The sequence below is a fragment of the Anabrus simplex genome, chromosome 14 (assembly GCF_040414725.1).
Source record: "Anabrus simplex isolate iqAnaSimp1 chromosome 14, ASM4041472v1, whole genome shotgun sequence".
Taxonomy (NCBI): Eukaryota; Metazoa; Arthropoda; class Insecta; order Orthoptera; family Tettigoniidae; genus Anabrus; species Anabrus simplex.
The window spans coordinates 13,753,541-13,780,355 of NC_090278.1; the positions used below are offsets into that span (position 1 = coordinate 13,753,541).

Consider the following 26,815-nt stretch of genomic DNA (forward strand, 5'->3'; position numbering starts at 1 on the left):
CTTTCTTAATGTGAAGAAACTCTGTGAGATTCAGTTACCAATATTTAAAATCAATGCCCACGTTGTTCTTTGTTAGGTTTCAATTGTTTTTTTGTTGCCGGCTTGCCTGCTGTTTGTAAATTCACTGAATATCCAGTGCACATTGCCTCGGCGCGTGTTTTTAGTGTAATGTTACTGGATTACCAATTCCATTGTACCCACACAAAGGGCGTTCTGGAGAGAGACACGATACTGGCTATAGTGACAAAGATGGAGGCTGGTAAGCATCGCACATCTGATTTGGCAGGAAATGTTCACTCGTTTGCTTCGGTCTCCTACGAAATCACTACGGCGTTCGTTTCAGGAGGCGGGGTATTGGTATTCAATTGTTAAGGTACTGCGTCTATACACGATGACTCCATTCACGAGTTGCTGGAACCGGGTAAGTAAGAGCGAGTCCGTTATTACACCTAGTTCTTGTACGGCTACTGGGAATTCTGAACATCAAAAGGTTCACAGGTGACTTCTAGTTCCATCTAATTACGTGAACTAACCCATTCCATTTTAACCTTCATCATTGTGCCTGTAAATATTCACGTAAGAAACTGCAAAAGCTATATGAAGATAAGTTGAGTTCATATGCTGTTTATATTAATTTGCTTTCTCCAAAACTTGCCAGTAGGCCCTATTCATTTGTGAGAAACACTTTCGGCTGATTCATTTCATTCTATTACAAATTAAACCATAAGATCATTAATTTATTTAATAAGTGTTTTATGTAGGTTCAGCGACTGAGAGCAGACCCTCCGGTTATGGTGGGCGTTGTCTGGCATGTATAGGAAACTGTGGAGGGTGTTTTAAGTTGCAGGGATGTTCAGTGATGGTGGTCGTGGTGATTATTGTTTTGACTGGAAGAACAACTAGGCAACCATCCTCTATATACATTAATCAGAGAGAAAAATGGAAGGGATCTGACACCTCAATGAAGGTATCGGCCAAAGGAAGACGAGGGCCATGAAGGGCTTAAAAATGAAAGACTCTCTAGGCCTCTAATACCATCGGGGTCAGAAAAGAACAAGAGTTGACTAAGGGAGCTCGGATAGGATAGATGAAAGTGAGGAGCCTAGCACAAGTGGAAACAATGCCGGGAACAGCTAAGGGCCCTGTGGTCGCCAAACCACACTCCAAAGCAAAGAGCCCTGTGACCACTTTTAGTCGCCTCTTACGACAGGTAGGGGACACCGTGGATGTCATTCTATTCCCCACAACCACAGGAGAAGCAGGGATGTTGAGTATAGCGTAAACTCACAGTCCCCGAAACAAGGAAATTAAACGTTAATCTGCACGCGGCCAGGATTCTATCCTAAGCCCCGGGGACCGAAGGCCAAGACGGTGACCATTCAACCATGGGGCTGGACACTGTACTGATGCCTAAATATATCCCGATTTTATATTTACTTGGAATATGCTCACAAGTTCCATAATAATTACGTAGGATTAGTGCGGTATATGAAATTTTCACATTGGACTTCTAATTCTCTTATTTATAAGTAGGCCTATCATATGTATTTTTGTTGTGTCTGGTATATGTGTATACTAATATGAATATGTTCAAAATGTTGTTCACTATGGCTTTGTAAACTTGTTCCGTTATTTTAGCTGTACTTCGCAAATCTATAATACGTTTCAGCTAAATACAATTTGATAAAATAATAGACTATTTGATCCCATAATTCCTAATCCTTAAGTTGCTGTGATTTAAAAATTGTTCAGGAGTCTCGACTGCGTACTTTTACGATTAAGATGCCCTTCTATACCGTCAATTTGGTAAAAACAACACCGAAATGCCTGATCCTGTAGGAATTAAATGGCACTGGTCATCCTCCCAATATGGCCACTCGCACAAAACTCCGCTTTGGAGTAAACACCGCCATTTCTATATTAATTATGCATGCGCTGCAATTGCAAAATCTAACTGCTACACTGAAGGTTTCTTATTCAACATTTGTCTTTATCTGATAATAATGGTATGGCTCCTAGTACCGGAAGTTCGGCTCGCCAGATTCACGTCTTTTTGATTTGACTTGCATGTCTTTATCTGGTAACCAGTGATAATTTAGTGGCTTAAATTTTATTTTTAAGTATTATTTTATGATTATCAATTCGGTTTTCTAATAAGGATATTATGAATGCAATGGTTGATATTTTGATTCAGCTGCAGGATGTATTAAATAAAGATTATCTAGCCATAAGTTTATTCACAAATAGCTGTGGTCTAATACGTCGAACTCGTGGAAGAACAAGGGAGGTCGGATAAGGTAGATGAAAGTGAGGAGCCCGGCACAAGTGAGTGGAAGCAAAGCCAGTAGCCTGTGGCTGCAAACCCATGCTCCCAAGTTGAGAGCCCCTGGCGCTCATTTTAGTCGCATTTTACAACAGGCAGCTAATACCATGGGTGTTATTCTATCGCCCCGTCACATAGCGGTATGAAATCTGGTAAGAAAATCCACACAAAATTTTGTGTGATATAAATCCATTCAACGCTTGTGACTGTACAAAAAAAAGAACGGATTTCGAAATACAGCCTAAAGATGTGCAATTACTTGCAGATGAACATACAAAGGTGATTGTGAACTGCTCCGTCCCCTGTCTTGTCGTACGAGGGTACTAAAAGGGTCGTTAGCTCTTGGCAGCTTTCCAATCCAGCCTCCACTATGTTCGCCGAGATACCGGGATTTTGTCATACAAAGGTCGTTTTAACTCTGATGTATGAAATTGGTTGTGGGGTAGAGGTCCGCCACTTCCATGAATGTACGTGTCGGCAAAACAACCTAGACTTCACAAACAGGAGACTGTAAGCAGGTTGCAGTCTCAGCTAAGGGAAATCTGGTCGTAATCCACAGAGTCTTCCAATGTTGGTTGTGGACTGCGCGTACCTGATAACTCCTTTGCACCAAGACTTGTTTTATCTTCCAAGTAATGCATCGGTGCGAGATTAATCATTGCCAGGCTATGCTCCATTTGTGAGTAACGTTGTGCACAACGATCTCGCGAAAATTCAGTCCCCTTCTACTGACGTGACCTTTATGAGTGGTTAGGGGCACTTAAGTTGAACTTCCAAAATTCATACCGAACTGGCTGACAGACACAATTTCTCGTACAACAGCCGAGGGCGCAGGTACAGTTTTGAGCTATTGGTCTGCTTATCATTAACGGAACACACTAGTGACATGCAGCAAAGGGGAGCACAGGTGTGCTCAGCCTTGAGTAACAATTTCCTCAATTGCATACCCTATTATGACTTGATTTGGCACTTACTTATTCCCTTGAATTGTTTAATCAAACGTTTAAATATCTTTCTCCTACGCTTCTAGTCTTTTACCACTTGGTTTCATCTCTTCGTATGATTCTTCCGTGTTCATCCGGATTACTTCTTATCGTAGCATCTAGATGGCCCCTCAATATGTGTTACTTATCGCACTTCTACTGATGTCTGGAAGCAGAAAAAGTGTCGTCCTGCGCTGAGAAAAAGTGGATGTAAATGATCTGGGATTAAGCAGGAGAAATCTCAAGAAAAGAATGCCCTTTGTTCTTCACACACGGACCTGGCATTTTGCTGACTGAATAATCTATCTCAGAGAAAATGGCACAAAAAGATGGACCGCTCTCCGTTGTACATCATGAGGTGTGCCGAGAAGGTGCTGTTCTGACGGAAAAACTCATACTACTACGCTGCGTGCAATCGCATGTGCCTGACCACATCTCCAGAACTGGAGAAAGTTTTGTGGGACTCAGAACCTTCGTGTAGTAGTTAGTGGAACATAAAAGCATAACATTAAATCTCATGCGGCTTCACCCCGGCGTGACGTGAGGTTTGTGCGAAATGACAGCGTGGTGCTACGTGCGAACGATTTGCCTCCAAGCACGCAGTAGTGCACCATTTCTCCACCTTGGTTCGTATGTGCAATATAAATTTAGAGAACATGATTCTCTAAGCATTTCATTGCATTACTGAGCACTGGTGCACATTCACACGCATGTACGTTCGGATTTGAACTGTTAGATTGCCTTTGGGGCTAAAGATTTGCCACAGACATTTCAGCAATGTGCCTTCTGTCTGCATGTGTTTCGAAAGTGCAATTCTCCCAGAGAAGTGCCTTCTTTAATATTTAGCTAATATATTTACAACCCGTCTTTAACCTACAGGTATATCGTGGGATAATTTAATAACAACACATAGATAAATTATTTAAGTGAATAGAAGATTTTCTTGAGGAATTCTGTTACTTCGACAGTGTTCCAGTGGTACTTCAAAATTGTTGGCAGCAGAGGTGATCGGGGTAACACAGCTGGTCGTTCTCATGAGTACGTGGTGCATTCAGTCAACAAGTGTTGTGCAGTGTGTGGACACTTTTCCGGGCAGCTGCAGAGTGATGAACCTATTAGTGAGTCCGCAAGTGATCACTTTGGCTGATGGATTTGCCACAGACCTAACAGCAATACTGCTTCTCACCTGAGTTAGTTCGCACGCGATCTCTTAGACCGACACGTAAGAGAAAACTTACAGGACTAAATTTTGGTTTGGCACGTCAGCATCTTCGAATACTGTTTGAAGCGGGGGTTACAATTTCAGCACTTTGAAACTTAGCAAATTAATTGCCAAGCTGAGTAGCTTAGACGGTTAAAGTTCTGGTCTTTTCTTTATTTGTGTGCATGTATGTTGAGTATTCAGCATGAAAGCAGCTTGGATCTTCAATATTGTAATAATTAATATTATTAATATTATTTGCGAACTTTTCAAATATTGAAGTGTAGTTAGTAAGATGTGAAGCAAATATTATTATTGTCCCCATCTCAAAAGCAAGCCACACTTGAAGCATTTCAACTAAGCACTCAAGCCTTTAATGTACAGTCATTTAGTTAGCACGTTTGTTTCCTTCCCAAGCAAAGGAGCCACTGGTTCAATTCCTAGTCGGGTCAGTGGTTTATTTAATTTCTTGTAGCTCGAAGGTTGGGTAATTTTGAATTTAATGCCCAATTATTTAGTTATTATAATAGTCAGGAGTCCAAGGAAAAGAGTGCCGATTTCAATTCAAAGTCGCGGTGTGCATTTGTTAATTTCTCGCAGATCAAACATTCGGTGTATTGAATTAACAGTTCCACTCCGCTTGACTGCATTAGCATTCGGGAGGGAGCCGTGCATTGTAGCCGGTCGACTGCTGTAGAAGTCCTATGTCTTTCGGCTGTATTCCGTTCAGCTACGATAGACTGTTGTGAAAGTTCGGCTTTTGGAGGTCTCTCTTAGCTGTCTTGGGAACGTATAGTTATGGCTATGATAATCAGATTATAGGAGTAACCAGTTCGAAGAGGAAAGCAATATGTCCGGTATGCTACTCACTTCGCGCCTAGTTGCTCCTCTGTGCTGGTGTGCTTGTGCTTCTCAATTTAGCTTTCAATCGCTTTGACATTGTGTAAGGCCTGATGACAGAGGATGATATATTGCTGAGGAAACTTTTTCGCCCATATTGGGGAGTGACTCTGAAGAAGATGACGATAGTGATTTGTCCTGGTGACGGAACGACTTCAATCACACTTTTTAAGTCAGGCATGTTTCCTATTCCAGGTGCCGTTTTGTCGTCTGAAAGGTCGGCCTATTTCGACGATTCGACTAATGCCTGAACCACCGAGTAGAAAACTAAATTGGAAAAAGTAGAACCTGAATCCGAAGAAATGTAAGTTCGACGCTGCTAATACCGGGTTGAAATGTTTAGTGGACAATGTTAAGTTACTTTCTGCTGTATTTTAACATGAGTACCATTACTCTTCTGTGCTAAAAATATAATCAGAAGCATTTCAACGAATGAGCATTACAAATGAAATAAAATACTTTTAAGCTCTGCCTATCACGAGCCGACTGCGGATTGGAAAGTGGAGCGTGACAAGTATCCCGTACAGTGGGCTCGGTGAACCACCCGCTGCTTGCGTCCAGACGGTCACGCCACCAAACTCGCTACACCGGAGTGAAAGGGTTATATGCATTCTTTCAATGCGCAGTCATTTCCTTCGCACAATACTCAGGGTGAAAAAGGGAAGAGCCCTGGATTCCATTCACAGTCATTTTTAGTGTAAATATTTTTTCTATTCTGAACACAAAGTTTTATTCTCTGAGTAATGACAAGAATATCAAACTACTATAAGTCTCAAATTTATAATCTCGAAATTGTGCAATAAAATATTCAGAGTTCCAAACAATAAACTAACAGCATGTTATGCATCAGCTCACACGCTAGCGACTTAGAATCTGCAGCCTCTCGGCTTCAAGACCTTCCATAGCTGTAGGAAGGTATATCCCTGTGAATAATGTACATGTATTAAACCTTTCACCATCTCACTAGTCTCATACCACCATCGTATTCTAAGTTAAGCCCCGAGTCTTAGACCATAGCCAATCCCCTACAGCTCTTCTGCCGTTGTGCCCTTTAAACTTTTAGCCTTTCAGCACTTTTCGCTTTAGTCCTTTAGATATTTAGCCCTTCTGTCATTTAGCCATTTAACCCTTCTTCCCTTTAGTCCTTTTGCCCTTTTGCAATTGCTCAGCTCCATGACCTAAGGTTGCCTTTCAACATTATGGCCCTATGAATAATGTAGATGTACTAAGCCTTACACCATTTCCCTAGTCTTATTAAAACAATGTGTGTAGCTGCCATCTTCTTCCAAGATCAGATTCAAAAGCCCTTGGATCATGCTCATCTTGTTCAGTTAGGTTAAGCCCGGGATTTAATCTCAAACTTGAGTCTGTAATGCCCTTGTAAGGTTAAGCCTAGGGATGAATCCAGGGCCTGTGATGTTAGGCCTCAAGTCGAATCTGTGCCTGTTAGGTTAAGCTTCACCCTTGGCCAAGCCCTGTATTGTAAATCTCCCACCAAGTAAGGCAATGTGAGGTGAAGCACATACTCTTAGTCAGCACATTCCATGAGGCGGTGGCCTCTCCCAGGGGAGTGTGGTGGCGGTGGCCAGCGAACCTGTGAATAATGTCTACTAATATCTACTTCTTTCAGTGTTACTTAAACCACGTTCCATACCTTCTAAGGACAGTGAAGAATGTCTTCAAAGTATTATAAACTTATACTGCAGAAATATGTGAGTGTTGATTTTCAATTCAAAAAGATTTTTAATATTTAACAATATCAAGAAGAATAAATTACTTTTTGTAATTCTCGTGATTTTTGAGCAGTGATATTTTAAAATAAATGTAGTCTCCTGTTGTACTTTGTGTCATATGCCAGACATGTTACAAATCCCGCCACATCTAAAATTGCATGAAGTATATACGCGTTGCCAACACAAGCAGTCCACCTCTGGTTTCCCTGTGTTCACTAATTGGGTGCAGAGTAGCTTGGTGGCAATATATCAACATGCAAGTTATTAAGATAACATTTTATTAGTACAAACAATACAAATAGTGTCCAAATTCTTTCATTTTGTTATGCTGTGGACAACTGTGTAGCGATTACAGGAGTTAGGTGATGTCTTGATGTCTCCATTGAGCATCTTACCAAGTTTTAATACAATCCATTCATTGTTTCCATGCACAAATACGGTTGTCATCACTGGTTATGTGAGAAATCTACACAAAATATATTGTATAAAATTAGTGTGAGTGAGTGAGTGAGTGAGTGAATGAACGTGAAGGGGAAGCTTATGACATATTGGCTGATCCTGATTTTGGTTCCCGAAAAAAACTGACGATGAAGTGCACGTTTCTCTTAAGGGAGAAGGAAATGACAACCTCAAAATATCTGATAATTAACTGCAAGGTGGGGTTGACTCTGTACAACATGAAGTTTAACATATCTAAATTCCTCTTCTGCCTTGAATCGTCCTTAGCAAGCTTATGACGTCTTTTGCACAGGTCCTTAGTGTCGCATAACCAAAATGAACAGAAATAAATATATAAAAACTTTTTACATTTGATCTTGCTAAATGCCAGTTTTTCCCTATTTTAAATTATGTGAAATAGAACATAAAATGGTATTGCTTTTAACGAATAATTTTTGAGACTGGAAATTTCTTCCATTAAATCTAGTTTATGATAAATCGAGGTCACCCGAAATCGGGCTTGTGCTGTAGTATGAACTATGTTATTGCTTCATTTAGGTACATTATGGACAATCTATATAAATAGGACTATAAACTCATCAAGATTTCAGTAGGTTATACTGTACTTATAAACTTGGGAGAAACGTACATATCAATTATGAGCATTGCAGATTGCGTAACAAAATGAGAATTGCAACACGACCCACGAATATGCTCATTAGAGAACAGGTGATTCCCAGACATTGGCAATGACGTTATTCGTCACTGATAAGTGCTGGAAAACACTTTATGGGAAACAAATTGTGAATTGGAGAAGGTTTTTGTAGAGAAAGGGAAAGCTTAAAAGCCCATTTCTTAGATAGAGCTTGAAGCAGTTTTAGGTACGTACGATTTTCACAATTTAGTAACCATAGCAGTATCTGCCTTTATTGTTGACTGGTAATAATCACAAGCAAAAATGACACAGTAATCTATATGTACAGTCTTGGTTTTGCTGGCCGAGTCCACAAAATCAGCGGGCAAATCACTTCCGCAATTGTCCGACTCGTTCGCTGAAAGGTCTGCATACTAATCTTCGCATCAGAGTTTCCCGGGTTCGATTCCTGGCCAGATTGGAGATTTTAACCTTCACTGGTTAATACTAATGGCTCGTAGGCCGGGTGTTTGTGCTGTTACCAACATCCCGGCAACTCACACACCACACAAAACATTATCCTCCACCACAATAACATGCAGTTAACTTCAGATGGCAGACGCCGCCCACCCTCATCGGAGGGCCGGTCTTGCAAGGGCTCGCTTGGCTAGAAATAGCCACATGAAATTATTACTATTATTATTATTACTTCAAGAATTATAAAGCGAAGCAGATGGTCGTCTTATTCTTCGAGCTACTATATCCCTTGAACAGTTCTAAAGTTTGTTAACATGGAAGACAGACCCGCCCTTAGACGTAATAACAAGTTAGCAGCAATGAGGAACGTCTTTGAACTTTGTTTCACAACTACCTAAAGTGTTTGTTCCATACGAAAATACTACTGTGGTTGAACAGAAGCTTCGCTTTAGGGGAAACTGCCCCTTTAGGCAGTATTTATCTACCAAATCAAGAGGAAAATTTGGAAAATATGAATGGCTACGGTCACTGAAGTTAAAATTTCAATTTTCATTCAGGACCGGTAGACAGAAACATTGTTCTCGTGCAAGAGCCGACGGCGCAGGTACAGTTTTGAGCTACTTGTCTACTTATCAATAACGGAACACACTAGTGACATGTAGCAAAGGGGAGTACAGGTGTGCTCAGTCTTCAGCAAAACTTTCTTCAACTCATGACGTATTATGATTTTATTAGGCACTTATTTATTCCCTTGAATTGTTTACTCAAACGTTTGAATATTTTTCTCCTGCGCTTCTAGTCTTTTACCACTTGCATTCATCTTTACCGTATGATTCTGCTGTGGTCATGCGGATTACTTCTGATCCTCGCATGTAGATTGCCCCCTCAATGAGTGTTACTGACCACACTTCTACTGATGTCCTGAAACAGAAAAAGGGTCAACCTGCGTTCAGAACAAGAGCGTGTAAAAGATCTGGGATTGATCAGGAGAATACTCATGAAATGTCCTTTGCTTCTTTCACACACAGACCTGGTATTTTGTAACCAGAAGATTCTATCTCAGAGAAAATGGCACAAAGGGATTTCCCACTCTCTGGTATACATCATGCAGTGTGCCAAGAAGGTGCTGTTCTGGCTGAAGATCTTTTACTTCTACGGTGTATGTGATCGCATCTGCCTGGCTACATCTCCAGAATTGAAGGTCTTGTGGGACTCAGAAAACTCGTGCAGTACTTAGTGGAACATAAAAACTAAATAACATTATTAAATCTAGTGAGGCTTCAGCCCGACGCACAGAGTAAATCTTGCAAAAAATTGGCCAAAAGTCGAAAACATAAACTTGGCCAGATACCCCTTGAAGGTCAATAAATATTACGTCACATATCAGTAGTTCTAGTAACACCACACCTAAGATCTTGCCACACAAGCAGTTGGAAGTGAGTCATCATCTGATATGCTCGTGTCACTCTTGCTAATGTGACAAACAGTATGAACTACTTCCTTGTTATGAGATTGTGATCACATATGAGTGAATACTGAAGCGTGCATTATGTTTGAATTTATCCAATTTTGCCTTACCTTTTCGATTTTTATTTGTAATTATTAATTTCATTATTATTACTTTTCTTCCTGTCGTTTTCATTGTTGGTTAATGTTTCTGAACCTACCCTCCATTTGGGTGATCTTCTTTCGATGCCGTTGGAGTGATGCACTGTGTCACGGAAAAGTGTTTATTTCTTTGTTTAACTTCATGGTTGGTTTCCAAGGTTAACAATTATTTATTTTGACACGAGTTCTACACCTTATTCAAATTTGGCCTACCTTAATGTTACTTCTTGATATTATCGTTCTGCTTTGGGGATGCGGATAGATTGTTTCCTTTAAAATGCTTCCGTGTTCACTAAGGTATCTCAAATCATGTAATTATGTATGGTAGTTGGTCTTGTTGGCTTTTAATTGTTTTCTAAGGATGTGGTAAATGGGTAAATTGGAGTTGCAGCCGTTCCCAGGAACGTGCACATAAATTATGAATTTTGAAGAGTACTCATTATATCCTCCCGTTTAATTGGCTAAGATACCGACCTCGGACAATAATATTGTAATGATTTTAACATAAATTTCAACTTGTGTTTAATTTTTTAAAACCTTTTGTACTCTATTCATTGGTTGAGTTTGAAGACTTTTCGCTTGTGATCACGTTTTGGGTGGTAATTTTTTAATGAACCTTATTTGGTAGCTTTTTAATAGGTAACAATTTGTATCCTATATTTTACGTTTGACCACCCACCCTATTTCTCGATTTTAAAGTGTATTAAACATAGGTCCTTAAGTGTGATAGAGAGTGTTATTGTAGTTGAATTGCTCTACCCTTTGACCTTTTCACCCTCTATTATGGTCTTTGACCTACTGGTATTGCCCAGATTCCATCGCTTACCAATCCTGTATCTGTGTGTTTTTATCGAGGCCTTCCCTAAGTAGTTAGCGTGATTTCGCGTAGGGATCGCTTCTTGTATCTTTTGTGCTAGCAATCGAAGACCTGGGCCGTGGTGTTGTGCCGCTAGTTGTTTGCTTGACTCTTTCTTCGACTGTTGGTATGCCACAATTTAAATGAGGAAGGGTAACATAATTTTTAACTCTTGTCCAAGTGGGGTTGCGGTGGATCACAAAAGCAACAATTCAAACAAGTGTTCCAGAATTGTGCGGATAGTCACGCAAGTATCTTTAAAGTTCATTTGTGCACTTGAGTGAAGAGACAGAAGAAACCGATATTGATGAGTTGATTAGAAACATACAGTCATATTTTATAAACGACGGCATTAGACCAATTCGAAGAAGATACTGGATATGAGTAAGTGTGCTTATTTTCGTAAATTATGAATTACTGTTTATGACTATGAATCATTTGTAATAAGTTGTTATATGAAAGGATACGAAAATAAATCGGAGGGATTCCAGATACACTATATAATTGTTTCATATCACTAAACTCGTCATGTATTATATATTAATACTTAAGAATATTACAAGTGTGTACAAGTACTAAATATGTAACTGATAGTCTCATTTCTTGGGATTTATATGAACTATGTCCTAACTAATTACGCTAAATCACTTTTAATTGCTTATTTTGCAAAATGAAAACCCTAAATAAGTTATGCCGCGTTTTGATGTGAAATACAACTTTGTGCGGCGTGACCTGTCGGTCATGCACACTGACAGCGTGATGCTGCGTGCGATCGATTCCCCTCAAAACACATAGCAGTGCGCCATCTCATCAGTGTGGCTCAAAACTGCATGGTTAAGTTACATTATTCTCTGAACATTTTAGAGCATTACTGTGCAAGCATTTGCCTTCATACATGTGTGCTTTCGGATGTGAAATGCCGGATCGACTTTCTACCTGAAGAATCTCTATGGGCATAGCCTCTTTGTGTCTTCTCGCCTGGGTGACTCCGCGTATGATCTTGTAAGTGTACTTTCCGAAAGAAGGATTTTCCACAGACATTGCAACAGTATGGCCTCTTCCCTGTGTGAGACCGCATATGAGCTGTAAGATAGCTTTTCTGACGATACGATATGCCACAAAGTATGCATGTGTATGGCCTCTCGCCCGTGTGAGACCGCATATGACCTGTTAGATTGCCTTTCTGGCTATAGGATGTACCACAAACATTGCAGCTGTATGGCTTCTCGCCCGTATGTGTCCGAATGTGAGCCACTAAGTTAAGTTTCAAACTGAAGGATTTGGCACAGTCATTGCACGAGTACGGCTTTTCGCCTGTATGATTCCGCATGTGTTGAGTTAGGTAGTTTTTCCGAATGAAGGATTTACCACACACATTGCAACTGTGTGGCCTCTCACCTGTGTGAGTCCGCATGTGTTCTGTAAGATTGCTTTTCTGGCTGTAAGATGCGCCACAAACATTGCATAAGTGCGACTTCTCGGCTGTGTGAATCCGCATGTGAACAGTTACGTGTACTTTTTGACTGAAGGATTTGCCACAGATATTGCACAAAAATGACTTCTCGCCCGTGTGAGTACGCATGTGAGAAATTAAGTGTCCTTTCTGGCTAAAGGATTTAGCACAGACATTGCAGCAGTATAGTTTCTCTCGTGTATGAGTCCGAATGTGCTGCGAGTGTGTGCTTCTTTCGACGAAGGATTTACCGCAGACATTGCCCCAGTAGGGCTTAGCACCCGTGTGAGTTCGGATGTGAGATACTAGGTTTACCTTCATGGCGAAGGATTTACCACACATACTGCACCAGTATAGCTTGACGTCTGTGTGAGTCCGCATGTGATCTGATAGGAATACTTTCCGGCTGAAGGATTTGCCACAGTTATTGCACCAATGTGCCTTCTCGCCTTTGTGAGTCCGCATGTGGTGTGTTAGAAGGACTTTCTGCCGAAAGGATATGCCACAGACGTTGCACCTGAAACAAGATGCTCCGCCTTCTGGAAGTTGATGATCCACGTAGCTCACGTCTGGTCCCGATCTACAGTGACAAATTGAAACGATGTGACCAATAGTTCAACACTCAACTCCACTAAAACTCTCACACAAAAGAAATGATACTGAACATTCCACTAACTGATATCCCATACACAGATGACATAGACATTGCATTCCTGAGAGTAAATAACATCTGAGGTCAAATTCAGTGTGTAATCGTAAAGCTGGAAGGCTCTCACATCTCTTTAGGGATGTGTTAAGTCTTTGTAACGATATCATGTGCAAAAAATTTCTGACGATTTAGGAACGACGAACTCACAGGCAACTTCATTTAAATAATTCACGGCAAGTGGTCCGGCCTAAAATGTGAAATACCCAGCTCTTTAATCCAGCATATATTTATCTATTGAAATTCGATGTCTGTTCTCCTACGTAAAGGGCGGCATATGATTTCGAGATTTGATCTTGTTCACACACTGTGCACTTCCTGGCAAGCATGTAATATTTTTTGAAACAGGCCCTCTTGTCGAGGTTGTTTGACAGAATCTCAGTGTTGTAGATATATATTAATACAGTTGAGAACATTGTTTGCCGACTGCCAGCGAGATCTGCTGTACCATGAGAAATCGTTTATAAATATTATTTACTGTTGTGCAAACGTAGGTGTTGAATTTATGGATTGTTATCATATCACTGCAGCAATTATTATGTCATAGTTTGGTTATTTATAACTACGCAGCTTTGAAGTGCAATTAAACACAGCCGACCTACATACAGGGCGGTAGGTTAATACAAGGAAGTTCATACTTACTACCATGTCTTACATCAGTCTACATCTTAATTGCTGTCCTTAACAGAGGCCGTATGCAACATGGAAACCACTAATACTGATGAATTCCTCGAAATACTAAAAGACAGCATACAGATGACGGCTCCTTCCCTAACCCAGACGCTCTCATTTCACCTCCAGATACTGATGTCATATAAATTATGATGGCGACAAAGAATATGGCTCCATTGTAGTGTGTTCTTACTATGTTCTGATATCGAGAAACATCTGATCCCAAATGCAAGCTATCACGTCGTCAAATATCCCTACAAGTGTTCTTTTAACACTACGGCTATAAGGAGCATGAAAATCTAGACTTGTCCTAACCCCAAGATGACAGAACATTCAAATGCACCATAGCAGATATTGCTGCTATGTAAAGGAAGGAATGAGATACGTTTTATTTCAAAAACTTCAAGGAACAAGTGATTATTTTTAGGGGAATGATAACATCGTTGGATATCATCCAAGTCTGTGCCTATTTCCTCACCGCAGAGTGGTTCTAGATACTAGGAAAGAAGAGTGAGAAATACAACTTTCTTGGTTAAAGGTAAGATAGGTGAGATTCGCTTGCAACAGGAGCATGGAAAAAGTGGAGCCAGCAGGCCTAAATACATCATAATATGAAGTGGCAGTTCCCAATTCATGCTGTATACACATGGCCCGGTGGAATGCATGACTTCCTCACAATTAAAGTAGTGGGGGGCTCGACAACATGTAGTTACTGCACCTTTAAGAGGAAATAAGTGGACAAATGGAACGGGGACATTGATTCCAGATACGACAGGTTTAGACCACACGATCCCCACACAAGATATTGATATTCCCACCACAAGACAACAGGGTTTGTATGCCTTATGTTTTGGGGGATATCACGTCAAGCAAAAGTTGCAACAGACTGTGGTAATTCCTCTTTACGTGATTACGTAATTTTTGTGACAGTGATTTATCAGGTTCTCAGTTAGTTCTCCAGTGAAATGGTATTTCATTTTGTATTGATGAATATTCTCCAAGAACCAGTTGGTAACACGTGACGTGTCCCAGGTGACGGATAGGTGTTCCCCACAGGTCCGCCGACAGACTTGAGCGAAATACAATAGCTCTCGCGGCACAAACACACACAAAATCTTTAACTGAAACTTCGCGGGAGTGAAGACGTTCCGTACGGAGCAGTTAGCAGAAGAGATACTCTACCTTTCTGGAAGTTAATGCAGAAGGGAGCGTAGCATTCCTTCCCCAGAGGAGCGGCTACAAGAGTCGTCTGTTCTCCATGTCCGGAGCGTCGTAACTACCTGCTGTCATGAGTTCTAAAACTTTTCGTAAACAGGCCGACCGTAAAAGGACACCTTCAAATTCTTATGGAAATATGTGTCATGGAATCGGAACAAAGGGTAGGGCGGACCCTGGAAGGGACGCACCGCGGCAAGGCCCTCTCTTCTTGTTAATTCTCAATCCTAAGATTCGTTGGCAGCAATTCGTCTTCTCCAGTCTTCTCTGTAATCCGCTAATCTCTTCATTTCCACATATGAGCCTGTTCCTACATCATCTCTGATCTGTCTTGAATATTGCAGTCTAGGTCATCCTCTTCCTCTTTTACCTTGAATCATTCCTTCTATGACATTAACTACGAAACCATTGTGCCTATAGAGATGGCCAATTAACTGGTCTCTTCTTTTTCTTATTGTTGCTAAAAAGGATCTTTTTTCACTTATTCGTCGAAGAACTTCCTCATTGGTGAGTGTTTCTGTCCATGAGATCTTTTCCATCCTCCTCCAGCACCACATCTCAAATGCTTCCAAACGTTTATTATCACGTGCACTAATAATCCACGTTTCTGAACCATACAAGGCCACACTCCAGACATAGCTTTTAATAAATCTCTTCTTGGTCTCCACATTTAAATTCCTTGATGTAAGTAGTATCCTTGTCTTGTAAAAACCAATTTTTGCTTGGGAAATTCTGCTCTTTATGTCGACTGAACTTTTGCCATCTGGAGTGAATTTACTTCCTAAGTAGGTAAAAACCTTTACTTGCCTTAGTGGTATATCACTAATTCTGATGTCGACTGCAATATGCTGGCGGTTGCATAACATAATTTCGGTCTTTTTGTATTAATTTTCATGTTATACTTATCTCTCAATATCGTATTCATTCTTATTAATGCACTTTGTAGTTTCTCTTCGTTCTCCTCTATGACAGCTATGTCATCAGCAAATCTTACCATTTTGATTTCTACTCCATTTATCTTTATCCCCTCCATTTCCTCTTTGCATTCTTCAATTCCTTTCTCAATATACAGGTTGAACAGCTCTGGTGACAAATTATATCCCTGTCGTACTCCTTTCTTTATATAAGCCTCCCAGTCAGCATGAAAAGTATGCAAGTTTTCCTGTCGCATGGGCTTTGATGGTTAAACAAGCGAGTACCCCAATTCTGTATCGTATCAGTGAACTACGTCGGGATGAAGTAGCGAAATAGCCATAGCACTTGAGAGAAGGCACATAGGCAGATGTGAGGTGCAGGATAAAAGATCGAGTGAAGAAAAGCCAAGCGAAATGGGGCGCGGTTACTAACTAACCGATGAACAACTAATTGTGTTGGAATTGTTATATAAGCAAAATTTTTACACTTCAGTCTCCGAAGTGCAAATATATGACAATCGCTTGTGTAACTCGTTTACATTTTTGATGGAAGGAAAATCCATTTTTTCAGTGTAATGCGCCACAAACTAACTAAACTAAGGGAAACTAAAGATGCCTTCTAGAAACTGCTTGTCAAGAAGACCGTTAAGTATCTTATTGTTGCCGGTGATATGAATGGATGTCGGACGGAGGAAAGAAGACCACACAGCCCATTGCAGTCATGGATAGGACAGAAGAATGATGACGGCGGCCAACGAATTCCCGATTATGCACAGACTATTATAGTCTATTCGTTTTAATGTCCGTAATGATATTTTAGTACACACAACTATACAGATGGGAATCTTCCACCTAATCAATATTTTATCGATATTCTCTAATATATATCTATGTCACATTAGTATACAGGACCGGCTTCGACCACTAATCACATTATCTTCAGATGATTATAGAACCTAATGTTAACATAATGTACAATTTAACACATCACTAATGCAAATAATGATTATCACTTATGTACAAATGGTAATATTGTAATGTTAAAATATGTTTAGTTGTTTTTCTTATATGTTCGTCAACGTTCATATGACTACAATGCGTGTCACTAAAACTCCATTTAATCTATTTCTGAAGGCCACATAATATGTTAAAATAATGATGCCAAATGATCTTCGAACTCAAAATTATTCTAGGGTATTCTTATAGCACATTGAAGCATTTTTATCTGTGTTAATAAAACATTTCATTGATTTGTAGAGTGCAGAATGTTCTAGCATATACACTGGTGTGGGCTGTTGATCTTGATGTGTGCACACATTCAGTATTTGTGTTATGCCACTTAATTTACATTAAAACATCATAATATGTCCTCTTTCTTCGTTTCATGGTGTCACTGGTGCACGACGTGCTCTCGAACGACACACATCGACAGACTAAGAACGACTCATCAACTGACATGTCCATCGGAACTAAACTATGAAGAGGAGAGCACTTGCACTTATTAAACTAGGCAATGAGGCTGACACTATCAAAACGAAAAAGTGGAGTTTTAGTGACACACATTATAGTCATATGATCATTGACGAACATTTTAGAAAAACGCCTAAACATGTTATAAAATTAAAATACTACCATTTGTACATAAGTGTTAATCATTATTGGCATTAGTGATCTTTTAAATATTACATTATGTCAACATTAGTTTCTGTAACCAGCTGAAGATGACCTGAAAATGGGCCATCTGTAAGCTACGGATAAAATTACCAAGAGCCCAATACTTCGCAGGAAATGGACCAAAATGGATCAAATGGTGCCACTTAAAGAAGGAGGCCGACGTTGTTGCAAAACTTAGTGCCACCAATCACCATAGATGAAGTGAGCCGGACTAAAATGTAAGACGTCGCATGCCCTATTTTTGGAACAACTAAATCAGGGCGACGACGACGAAGGATTAGCAATGACACACGGCTGCGGAATGACGATGTTAAGGATGCAGTGAAGTTGAAGGAACAGCTGCTCCGCAAAATGTTTTGATTTTTGGAATGCCCGCAAAGCAGGCAGTACTAAAGTGAAGGAGGTCATTCACATAACAAAACCAAAGAGCTATGCTGGTCTATATTTGAAACTTGGCATGCGCAAATACGAGCAGGATATTTAACGGCTAGTCAAATCGAGGCATCGCGAAACGGAAGAAAGGCAACGTTTTTACGGCATCAATGACGAAACAGACTATTTGCTACTTGATTGGCGGGGAGCGCGCGAGCGTTGGCAGAACTGTTTTGACTAAATTCCAATCTTCGAATTTCCGTATCTACCGGTCCCAATTATCTCCGCTGTTGAAGGTCCAATGAAGGAAATTGACGTCACTGAAGTCCAGGCTCTGCTGAAGGAAATGAAACCAGGTAAAGCTATCGGTCCCGATGATTTCCAGCAGAGTTTTCTTTTGCTCAACGGTGAAATGCAGGAGTTGTGGCTAAAGCAAGCTCTTCAAGCATATTACAAACATGGTCAAGTACGAACAGATTGGCGATGGAGTATCCATTCAAAAATAAGGGAAGCCTTGCCGAGTTTCATAATTACCACCCCATCAGAATTCTGAGCTACGCAATGACAGTTTTCGAACAAATGCTCGACAACACGATTAGCGATTTAGGTAAAATTACAAGCCTAGCTGGATTTGTGTAAAAGTGTGGCACAACCGTAGCAATGCACGCTGCACGGCTGTTAGTTGAGAGACAATGTGAAAAGAAAAAGAGGCTCCACCTTGAATTTCTGGATCTTGAGAAAGCCTTCCATCGGGTACTTCATTACCTTATCTGTCAGAGCTACTAGAACATGGACCTTGTTGAGAGGGAAAAATTCCTCTACACAGAACCAATGAGTTATCTTTAAGCTGCGATTGGAGCGCCTGATGACTTCCGCATAACTGTAGGAGTCCACCAAGGCCCTGCTTTATCACCACTGTTGTTCATTCTTGTCAATGACATCGTTAGATCAGACCTGCACAAGCCAATACCATGGACACTTCTCTATGCAAATAATGTCAGTTTGGATGTTGAAAATACGCTTGATGTGCAGCGCCAAACAGAACATTGGAACAATCAACTAGTGCAATATTCCCCGGGCCTGAACAAAGAGACGACAGAATACATGACATTACATTGTTGAAAAGTTGGAACTATGCATGTTGACGGTGAAGATATAGCACGAGTAGAGAAATGTAAGTATATTGGCTAGAGTGAGCTAGACAATCTCCGATGATGGCCGACTTACTGATGGAGTCAACTTAAGGCTATACAAAGCCTGGATGAAGTGGAGAGTGACAAGGGGTGTCCTTGCGACCGTCGGATGAAGGACAATCTCAAATCTAAGATCTACCGAACTATTAACCATCCTGTAGTTTTCTACCACAACAAATGCTGGTCAGCTACAGAGAAGGTAGAACGCCAACTAAGCGCCATGGATACGAAGATGCTTAGGGGGAAAGCTCGCATAACGACTGGATCACATTTCAAATGATGTTATTACGAAATGTTTAGGCGTTGCACCGATCCAGAAACAAATGAGGAAAACCGTGTGTGCAAGTCTTGCATGCAGGGGGCCATATATTGTGAAAGTCAGCATATACACAGGAAGTCAGTGGAAAGAGGCGCAAGGGATGCACAAGACAGCAAATGACAGATAGAGTGCAGAACGACCCAAACGCTGTGAGACTACATACAGACATGGCCAGAAACCGATCTAACTGGAGACAACGTACCACAACACAGGACACTGCTAACAGGCAGGACAAACACTGAAGAAGCAGAATAAATTGCAGATTGGTGAATATTCCATTGTAATAAATAGGACAAAATGGATATTTTGCACATCCTAGCATTCAACTACATATGTTCAAATTCTCTTCCCAAAGGCCTATGTCCAATATACATAAATGACTTATTTTCAAAAAATAGTGTTTGAATGACAGAACGCTTCTGGATTTTGTGTTTTATCGACTGGATTAAACGTATTATATACAAAAAAAAAATAACTTAACAAAAGAAAAATTTAAGGATAACCTGTGTTAATCAGGAGTGACAGTTTGAATATCCAGTGAAATTCTATGATTACCAGCAAGTCAGTGTATTCTAGGCTGAATGGAATTTTGCGATTCATATTTCTGCGTATATCAATCATAGATAGCAAGCGATCAGATCAATCAATTTATTTTCACCCTGATCAAGTGTATAAATATGAAGACCATGGCGGAGTGGAATAAATTAGTCAGCTCTGGGCCATGTGACACTGGACACTCTCCAATTGGAAGGAAACTGCAGCACTAAATGGTTAGCTCAGAGCCATGTGTCTCTCCACAAGTGGAAGGTAACCTCATCACAAACTTTTAAGCTCAGAAATATGTGTCTTTCCACAAATCAGCAATTGTGAGATGTTATGAATCTTAAAACCTGTTCTTATGTAATTCAGTACCAAATTGACACGGCAAATCCCTTGGACATTTTGAAATAAGTCATTTAAGTTCCTGGATAACATTTGTAGACTGCTGAAATGAGAGTCAGGATATCACAGCAGCAGAGTTAATATATAAAAAAGTGGGAAGGAGTAGATAGTGTAAGATCCAGTTGACTGAATCCCTCAGAAGTATCTAAAACCTCTGATATACAACAGACCAGCAGCCCTGGTCTAGAAAGCCAAGAATAATGGCCGAGAGGATTGGTCGTGCTGACCCCACGACAGCTCGTAATTTTCAGACCTTCGGGCTGAGCAGCGGTTACTTGGTAGGCCAAGGCCCTTCAGGGCTGTAGTGCCATGGGGTTTGGTTTTGGTTTGGTTTGGCTTAAAGGTATTGTAAACAAATACACTTCAAAAATATCTAGCTCTATCAGAGATTTTCTTGTAGATATATATATTTAATAAAACTACATGAAGGGACATTAAATATGATATTAAATATGATATTAAAGTTCATGAACATTTTGGAAAATTTTATCCAATAGAATTTTAAGATATTCATGTTTAAATGTAATGTCTTAAAGAAAGGATTAAACTGATGAAGATGGCCAGTTTTTGGAGATAAAACATCCGCTACTCAACACAACTGTAAATAGGTACAGCATATTCCATATTGTATAGGGTTTGTGGTGTACATACCTTATTTCTTCTTTCATGTATGGAATCAGTTGACATATTGTATGTTGTTCTATGAATATTTTTTCCTTAATGTCATTGGAAGGCTGAAAGTAAGAAATAACAAAAGTAGAATGAAGAAGTAAGGGAATAAAAATTCATAGGCCTAAACAGCAAACAGCAAAATAAATTTCATATTAACACAATAAGAGTATAATTAATTTATCTCGCAATTTAAAAATGAAAACACTTAAGAATGGAAAGGAACAATCAAATCAAATCAAATCAAAATCACGTTATTTGCAAAAGAGTGTCTACCGCAGTGGCAAATGGTACACAAATATACATTATAATCAAGCATTAAATTTCAAATTAACAAGAGAAGAAGACATTTTCCTAAAATGCAGTATTATACAATTTACAATACCATAACAATTTTTTAATAATTCCACAGCTCATCCTTAAAAAATTTATATTATTTAAAAAAACAAGTTTCACTGAGAAGCTCTACATGATGCTGATAGCGCAACGTACAAAACCTCAGTTGTTGGTGTATAGCATCTTGATCCAAATTATAAGCATTTCTTGGTACACCATGGTCACTAGTGAAGACCAGATCACATGGTGGGGATCACAGTCGAAAGCCATTTCAAGATCAAGGAAGACAACAATTCCATGCAGAGCATGCTTTCCTCCACTGAAGTCAAGATGGGCTGCCTACCGATGATCTTCGGTTCTAGAATTGAGTCAGCCCTTACACCTTTACAGTTTCTCTGTATGTCATACATCCAGTATCTCTTTAAGTAAACTACCAAGAATACTCGCATTGTAATTACGATAGACCATGCTTCCAAGTTTATGCTTATATTCTCGTAGCACTGTCTGAAGTAACTGCTCATAAGCATCCCACTAATTAAAACCACCAAAGACACAATTCTTGAGGTGACCAAGCTAATGCAAGTTGATCCTAACCTAACTTAAGGCGGTGTAAAACAGACAAAACAATTCACATTAAGTAACATTTGTTGACAATGTGAACATTCAGTACAACATGATACAACAAAGAAATTCACCCACTGAGGGACAGAGAAAAAGAGACAACAATCAATAAAGAGATTTATCACAATAGTGCTATGAACTTTAACTGACCAGTGTCAACACAGGTCTATCTGTATTAAGAAATGAATTGTACACTGTTTGATGTTAAACCGTTGCCCAGAATAATCCCATGGAATATTTTGAAGCTAACACTCAGAGAAGTGTAAGAAAACACTAGTAAATTGCAGGGTATATGCTGTAAATGGGAATCATGGATCAAAAGTATCTGAGAATAGAGAAATGTACATGGCTCAATTTAACTCCAAAGGGAAGAGATTGCATTGGATCAAACACATTTGGATGACACTGTGAAAAATGATCAACTAACAAAAAGTAAATTTAATGATTAACATTATTTTACTGTAAAACCAATCATAGTAGTAAAATTAACAACTGAAATATAGCTGGGCAGCTCAGAAAACGTAATCATTCATAATGTATAATGACAGTGCACAAGCACTGTACAAATCTACAGATAGTTCCACTTTAAATTTCTACATAACAATTTGTCCTGAAAATGAGATTTTCATGCCAAAAATAGGATTTCTACAAACCAATTATTCTAATTCAACAGGACATCTATATATCAATATATTACATTTTTAGTACTTCTGTACCATTTATACAGTAGTATATACAATATGTTGTACCCGTATATTTTGGCATAATTGGAGTTAAAATTGCGATGGCCACAAGAGCCTAATTTAATTCGGTCAGAGGGTTATTTGTAACAGCTGAGGTGAAGGCCACGATCAGATAACCTTGGAGCAAGTCGCCTTTAAGCTCATAGCTGCATGACCACATGGGGATCCGTTCCTTTTCTCTCATTGGTCAGGAGCCTAACATGCAACAGACATAAAACGTTAACATTTTCAAGTCTAGCACTGCCCAGCAAGTTTTCAGAACTCATCACAAGACCAGTTTCGAACCATGATATTTTAAGAAGATCTGAAGAAAATTTGTGATTGGTTTCCAACTAATCACATCTTCTAGACTGAGAACTGATAAAGGCAGTTTGTAATTGACGTTCTACTTACTTAGCTCTTACTCTACAGCTTTAATACTGCTCTACTTTAAAGCACAACTTCACTTTGCTTTCCCACTACAATTTTACAAAATATTCTACACCAAGTGATGTGATGTCGCATAAAGGTAACAGTTTATTTCATCTTCTGATTTTTATTTTCTAGATTTTGTCATTCCCAGCTGGTTCGAGGACTTTACTCTTGACAATTTCTGATAAGATGCGAACTCCAACAGGACTAAATTCCGGCACTAGATAATTTTTTTCTTATAAGATATATATGTAGAGTTTTCAGTACAAAGGTGGGTTGGATCCTCCAAGTTATTATCACTATTATTTTATTCATTGCCAGTGTGTCGCCTCTGTAATGTAACAGTAAATGTTATTGGCTGCCGTTCTCGTGCGCCCGGGTTCAATACCCGGTATTGCCAGAAATTTCAGACTGGCAGGAGGGCTGGTATGTGGTCAAAATGTTAGCTCACCTCCATTGGGGGACTGCCTGAAAACAGCTGAAAGCTCTGGGTATGAGGACTTGAGTTTACTTTCTCGGCTCCCGTCGTGTAACAGTTAGTGTTATTAGCTGTTCCCTTCGGGGGCCCGGGTTCGATTCCCGGTACTGCCAGAAATTTCAGACTGGCAGGAGGGCTGGTATGTGGTTGAAATGTTACTTGCAGCTCACCTCCATTGGGGGTGTGTCTGAAAGGAGCTGCTCCACCGCAGGAAGAGCACTTATTGTTAGTGTGTGTTTTTGGCACTGAATAGTTGAATTGTCAGGCTTAGTAGCTTAGACGGTTAAGGCGCTAGCCTTCTAAACCCAACTTGGCAGGTTGGATTCTGCCTCAGCCTGATGGTATTTGAAGGTGTTCAAATACGTTAGCCTCGTGTTGGTAGATTTACTGACACGTAAAAGAAAACTTACAGGACTAAGTTTTGGCACATCAGCATCTTCGAATACTGTTTGAAGCGGGGGTTACAATTTCAGCACTTTGCAACTTAGCAAATTAATTGCCAAGCTGAGTAGCTCAGACGGTTAAAGTTCTGGTCTTTTCTTTATTTGTGTGCATGTATGTTGAGTATTCAGCATGAAAGCAGCTTGGATCTTCAATATTGTAATAATTAATATTATTAATATTATTTGCGAACTTTTCAAATATTGAAGTGTAGTTAGTAAGATGTGAAGCAAATATTATTATTGTCCCCATCTCAAAAGCAAGCCACACTTGAAGCATTTCAACTAAGCACTCAAGCCTTTAATGTACAGTCATTTAGTTAGCACGTTTGTTTCCTTCCCAAGCAAAGGAGCCACTGGTTCAATTCCTAGTCGGGTCAGTGGTTTATTTAATTTCTTGTAGCTCGAAGGTTGGGTAATTTTGAATTTAATGCCCAATTATTTAGTTATTATAATAGTCAGGAGTCCAAGGAAAAGAGCGCCAAATTTCATTTCAAGGTCGCGGTGTGCATTTGTTAATTTCTCGCAGATCAAACATTCGGTGTATTGAATTAACTGTTCCACTCCGCTTGACTGCAGTAGCATTCGGGAGGGAGCCGTGCATTGTAGCCGGTCGACTGCTGTAGAAGTCCTATGTCTTTCGGCTGTATTCCGTTCAGCTACGATAGACTGTTGTGAAAGTTCGGCTTTTGGAGGTCTCTCTTAGCTGTCTTGGGAATGTATAGTTATGGCTATGATAATCAGATTATAGGAGTAACCAGTTCGAAGAGGAAAGCAATATGTCCGGTATGCTACTCACTTCGCGCCTAGTTGCTCCTCTGTGCTGGTGTGCTTGTGCTTCTCAATTTAGCTTTCAATCGCTTTGACATTGTGTAAGGCCTGATAACAGAGGAGGATATACTGCTGAGGAAACTTTTTCGCCCATATTGGGGAGTGACTCTGAAGAAGATGACGATAGTGATTTGTCCTGGTGACGGAACGACTTCAATCACACCTTTTAAGTCAGGCATGTTTCCTATTCCAGGTACCGTTTTGTCGTCTGAAAGGTCGGCTAATTCGACGATTCGACTAATGCCTGAACCACCGAGCAGAAAACTAAATTGGACAAAGTAGAACCTGAATCCGAAGAAATGTAAGTTCAACGCTGCTAATACCGGGTTGAAATGTTTAGTGGACAATGTTATGTTACTTTCTGCTGTATTTTAACATGAGTAACATTACTCTTCTGTGCTATAAATATAATCAGAAGCATTTCAACGAATGAGCATTACAAATGAAATAAAATACTTTTAAGCTCTGCCTATCACGAGCCGACTGCGGATTGGAAAGTGGAGCGCGACAAGTATCCCGTACAGTGGGCTCGGTGAACCACCCGCTGCCTGCGTCCAGACGGTCACGCCACCAAACTCGCTACACCGGAGTGAAAGGGTTATATGCATTCTTTCAATGCGCAGTCATTTTCTTCGCACAATACTCAGGGTGAAAAAGGAAAGAGCCCTGGATTCCATTCTGAGTCATTTTTAGTGCAAATACTTTTTTCCGTTCTGAACACAAAGTTTTATTCTCTGAGTGATGTCAAGAATATCAAACTACTATAAGTCTCCAGAGTTCAAATTTATAATCTCGAAATTGTGCAATAAAAAATTTAGAGTTCCAAACACTAAAAACTAACAGCATGTTATGCATCAGCTCACACACTAGCGACTTAGAATCTGCAGCCTCTCGGCTTCAAGACCTTCCATAGCTGTAGGAAGGTATATCCCTGTGAATAATGTACATGTATTAAACCTTTCACCATCTCACTAGTCTCATACCACCATCGTGTTCCAAGTTAAGCTCTGAGTCTTAGACCATAGCCAATCCCCTATAGCTCTTCTGCCGTTGTGCCCTTTAAACTTTTAGCCTTTCAGCACTTTTCACTTTAGTCCTTTAGATATTTAGCCCTTCTGTCTTTTAGCCATTTAACCCTTCTTCCCTTTAGTCCTTTTGCCCTTTTGCAATTGCTCAGCTCCATGACCTAAGGTTGCCTTTCAACATTATGGCCCTATGCATTAAGCAGATGTATTAAGCCTTTCACCATTTCCCTAGTCTTATTAAAACAATGTGTGTAGCTGCCATCTTCTTCCAAGATCAGATTCAAAAGCCCCTGGATCATGCTCATCTTGTTCAGTTAGGTTAAGCTTGGGATTGAATCTCAAACTCGAGTCTGTAATGCCCTTGTAAGGTTAAGCTGGGCATCACATCCATGCCTGATAGCTTAAGCTAGCACTCTTGTACCTAATCACATTGGCAGTTAGGTTAAGCTAGCACTCTTAGGCATCAAATTTAGTCTGTAAAGCTAACACCCTTGTAAGGTTAAGCCTAGGGTTGAATCCAGGGCCTGTGATGTTAGGCCTCAAGTCGAATCTGTGCCTGTTAGGTTAAGCTTCCACCCTTGGCCAAGCCCTATATTTTAAATCTCCCACCAAGTAAGGTAATGTGAGGGGAAGCACATACTCTTAGTC

At 40.0% G+C, this 26,815-nt stretch overlaps 1 protein-coding gene across 1 annotated transcript in view; it reads right to left on the reverse strand.

The window, feature by feature from the left end:
* Positions 1–8,469: 8,469 nt before the first annotated feature.
* The window catches only part of LOC137503008 (uncharacterized), a 52,800-nt gene continuing 34,454 nt past the window's right edge, over positions 8,470–26,815 (reverse strand). The window contains exons 4-5 of the mRNA XM_068230348.1: positions 21,265–21,347; positions 8,470–9,610 (exon numbers count right to left, since the gene is read on the reverse strand). Coding sequence (XP_068086449.1) covers positions 9,493–9,610; positions 21,265–21,347 — 201 coding nt within the window. The 3' untranslated portion in view covers positions 8,470–9,492. The remainder of the gene's footprint in view (positions 9,611–21,264; positions 21,348–26,815) is intronic.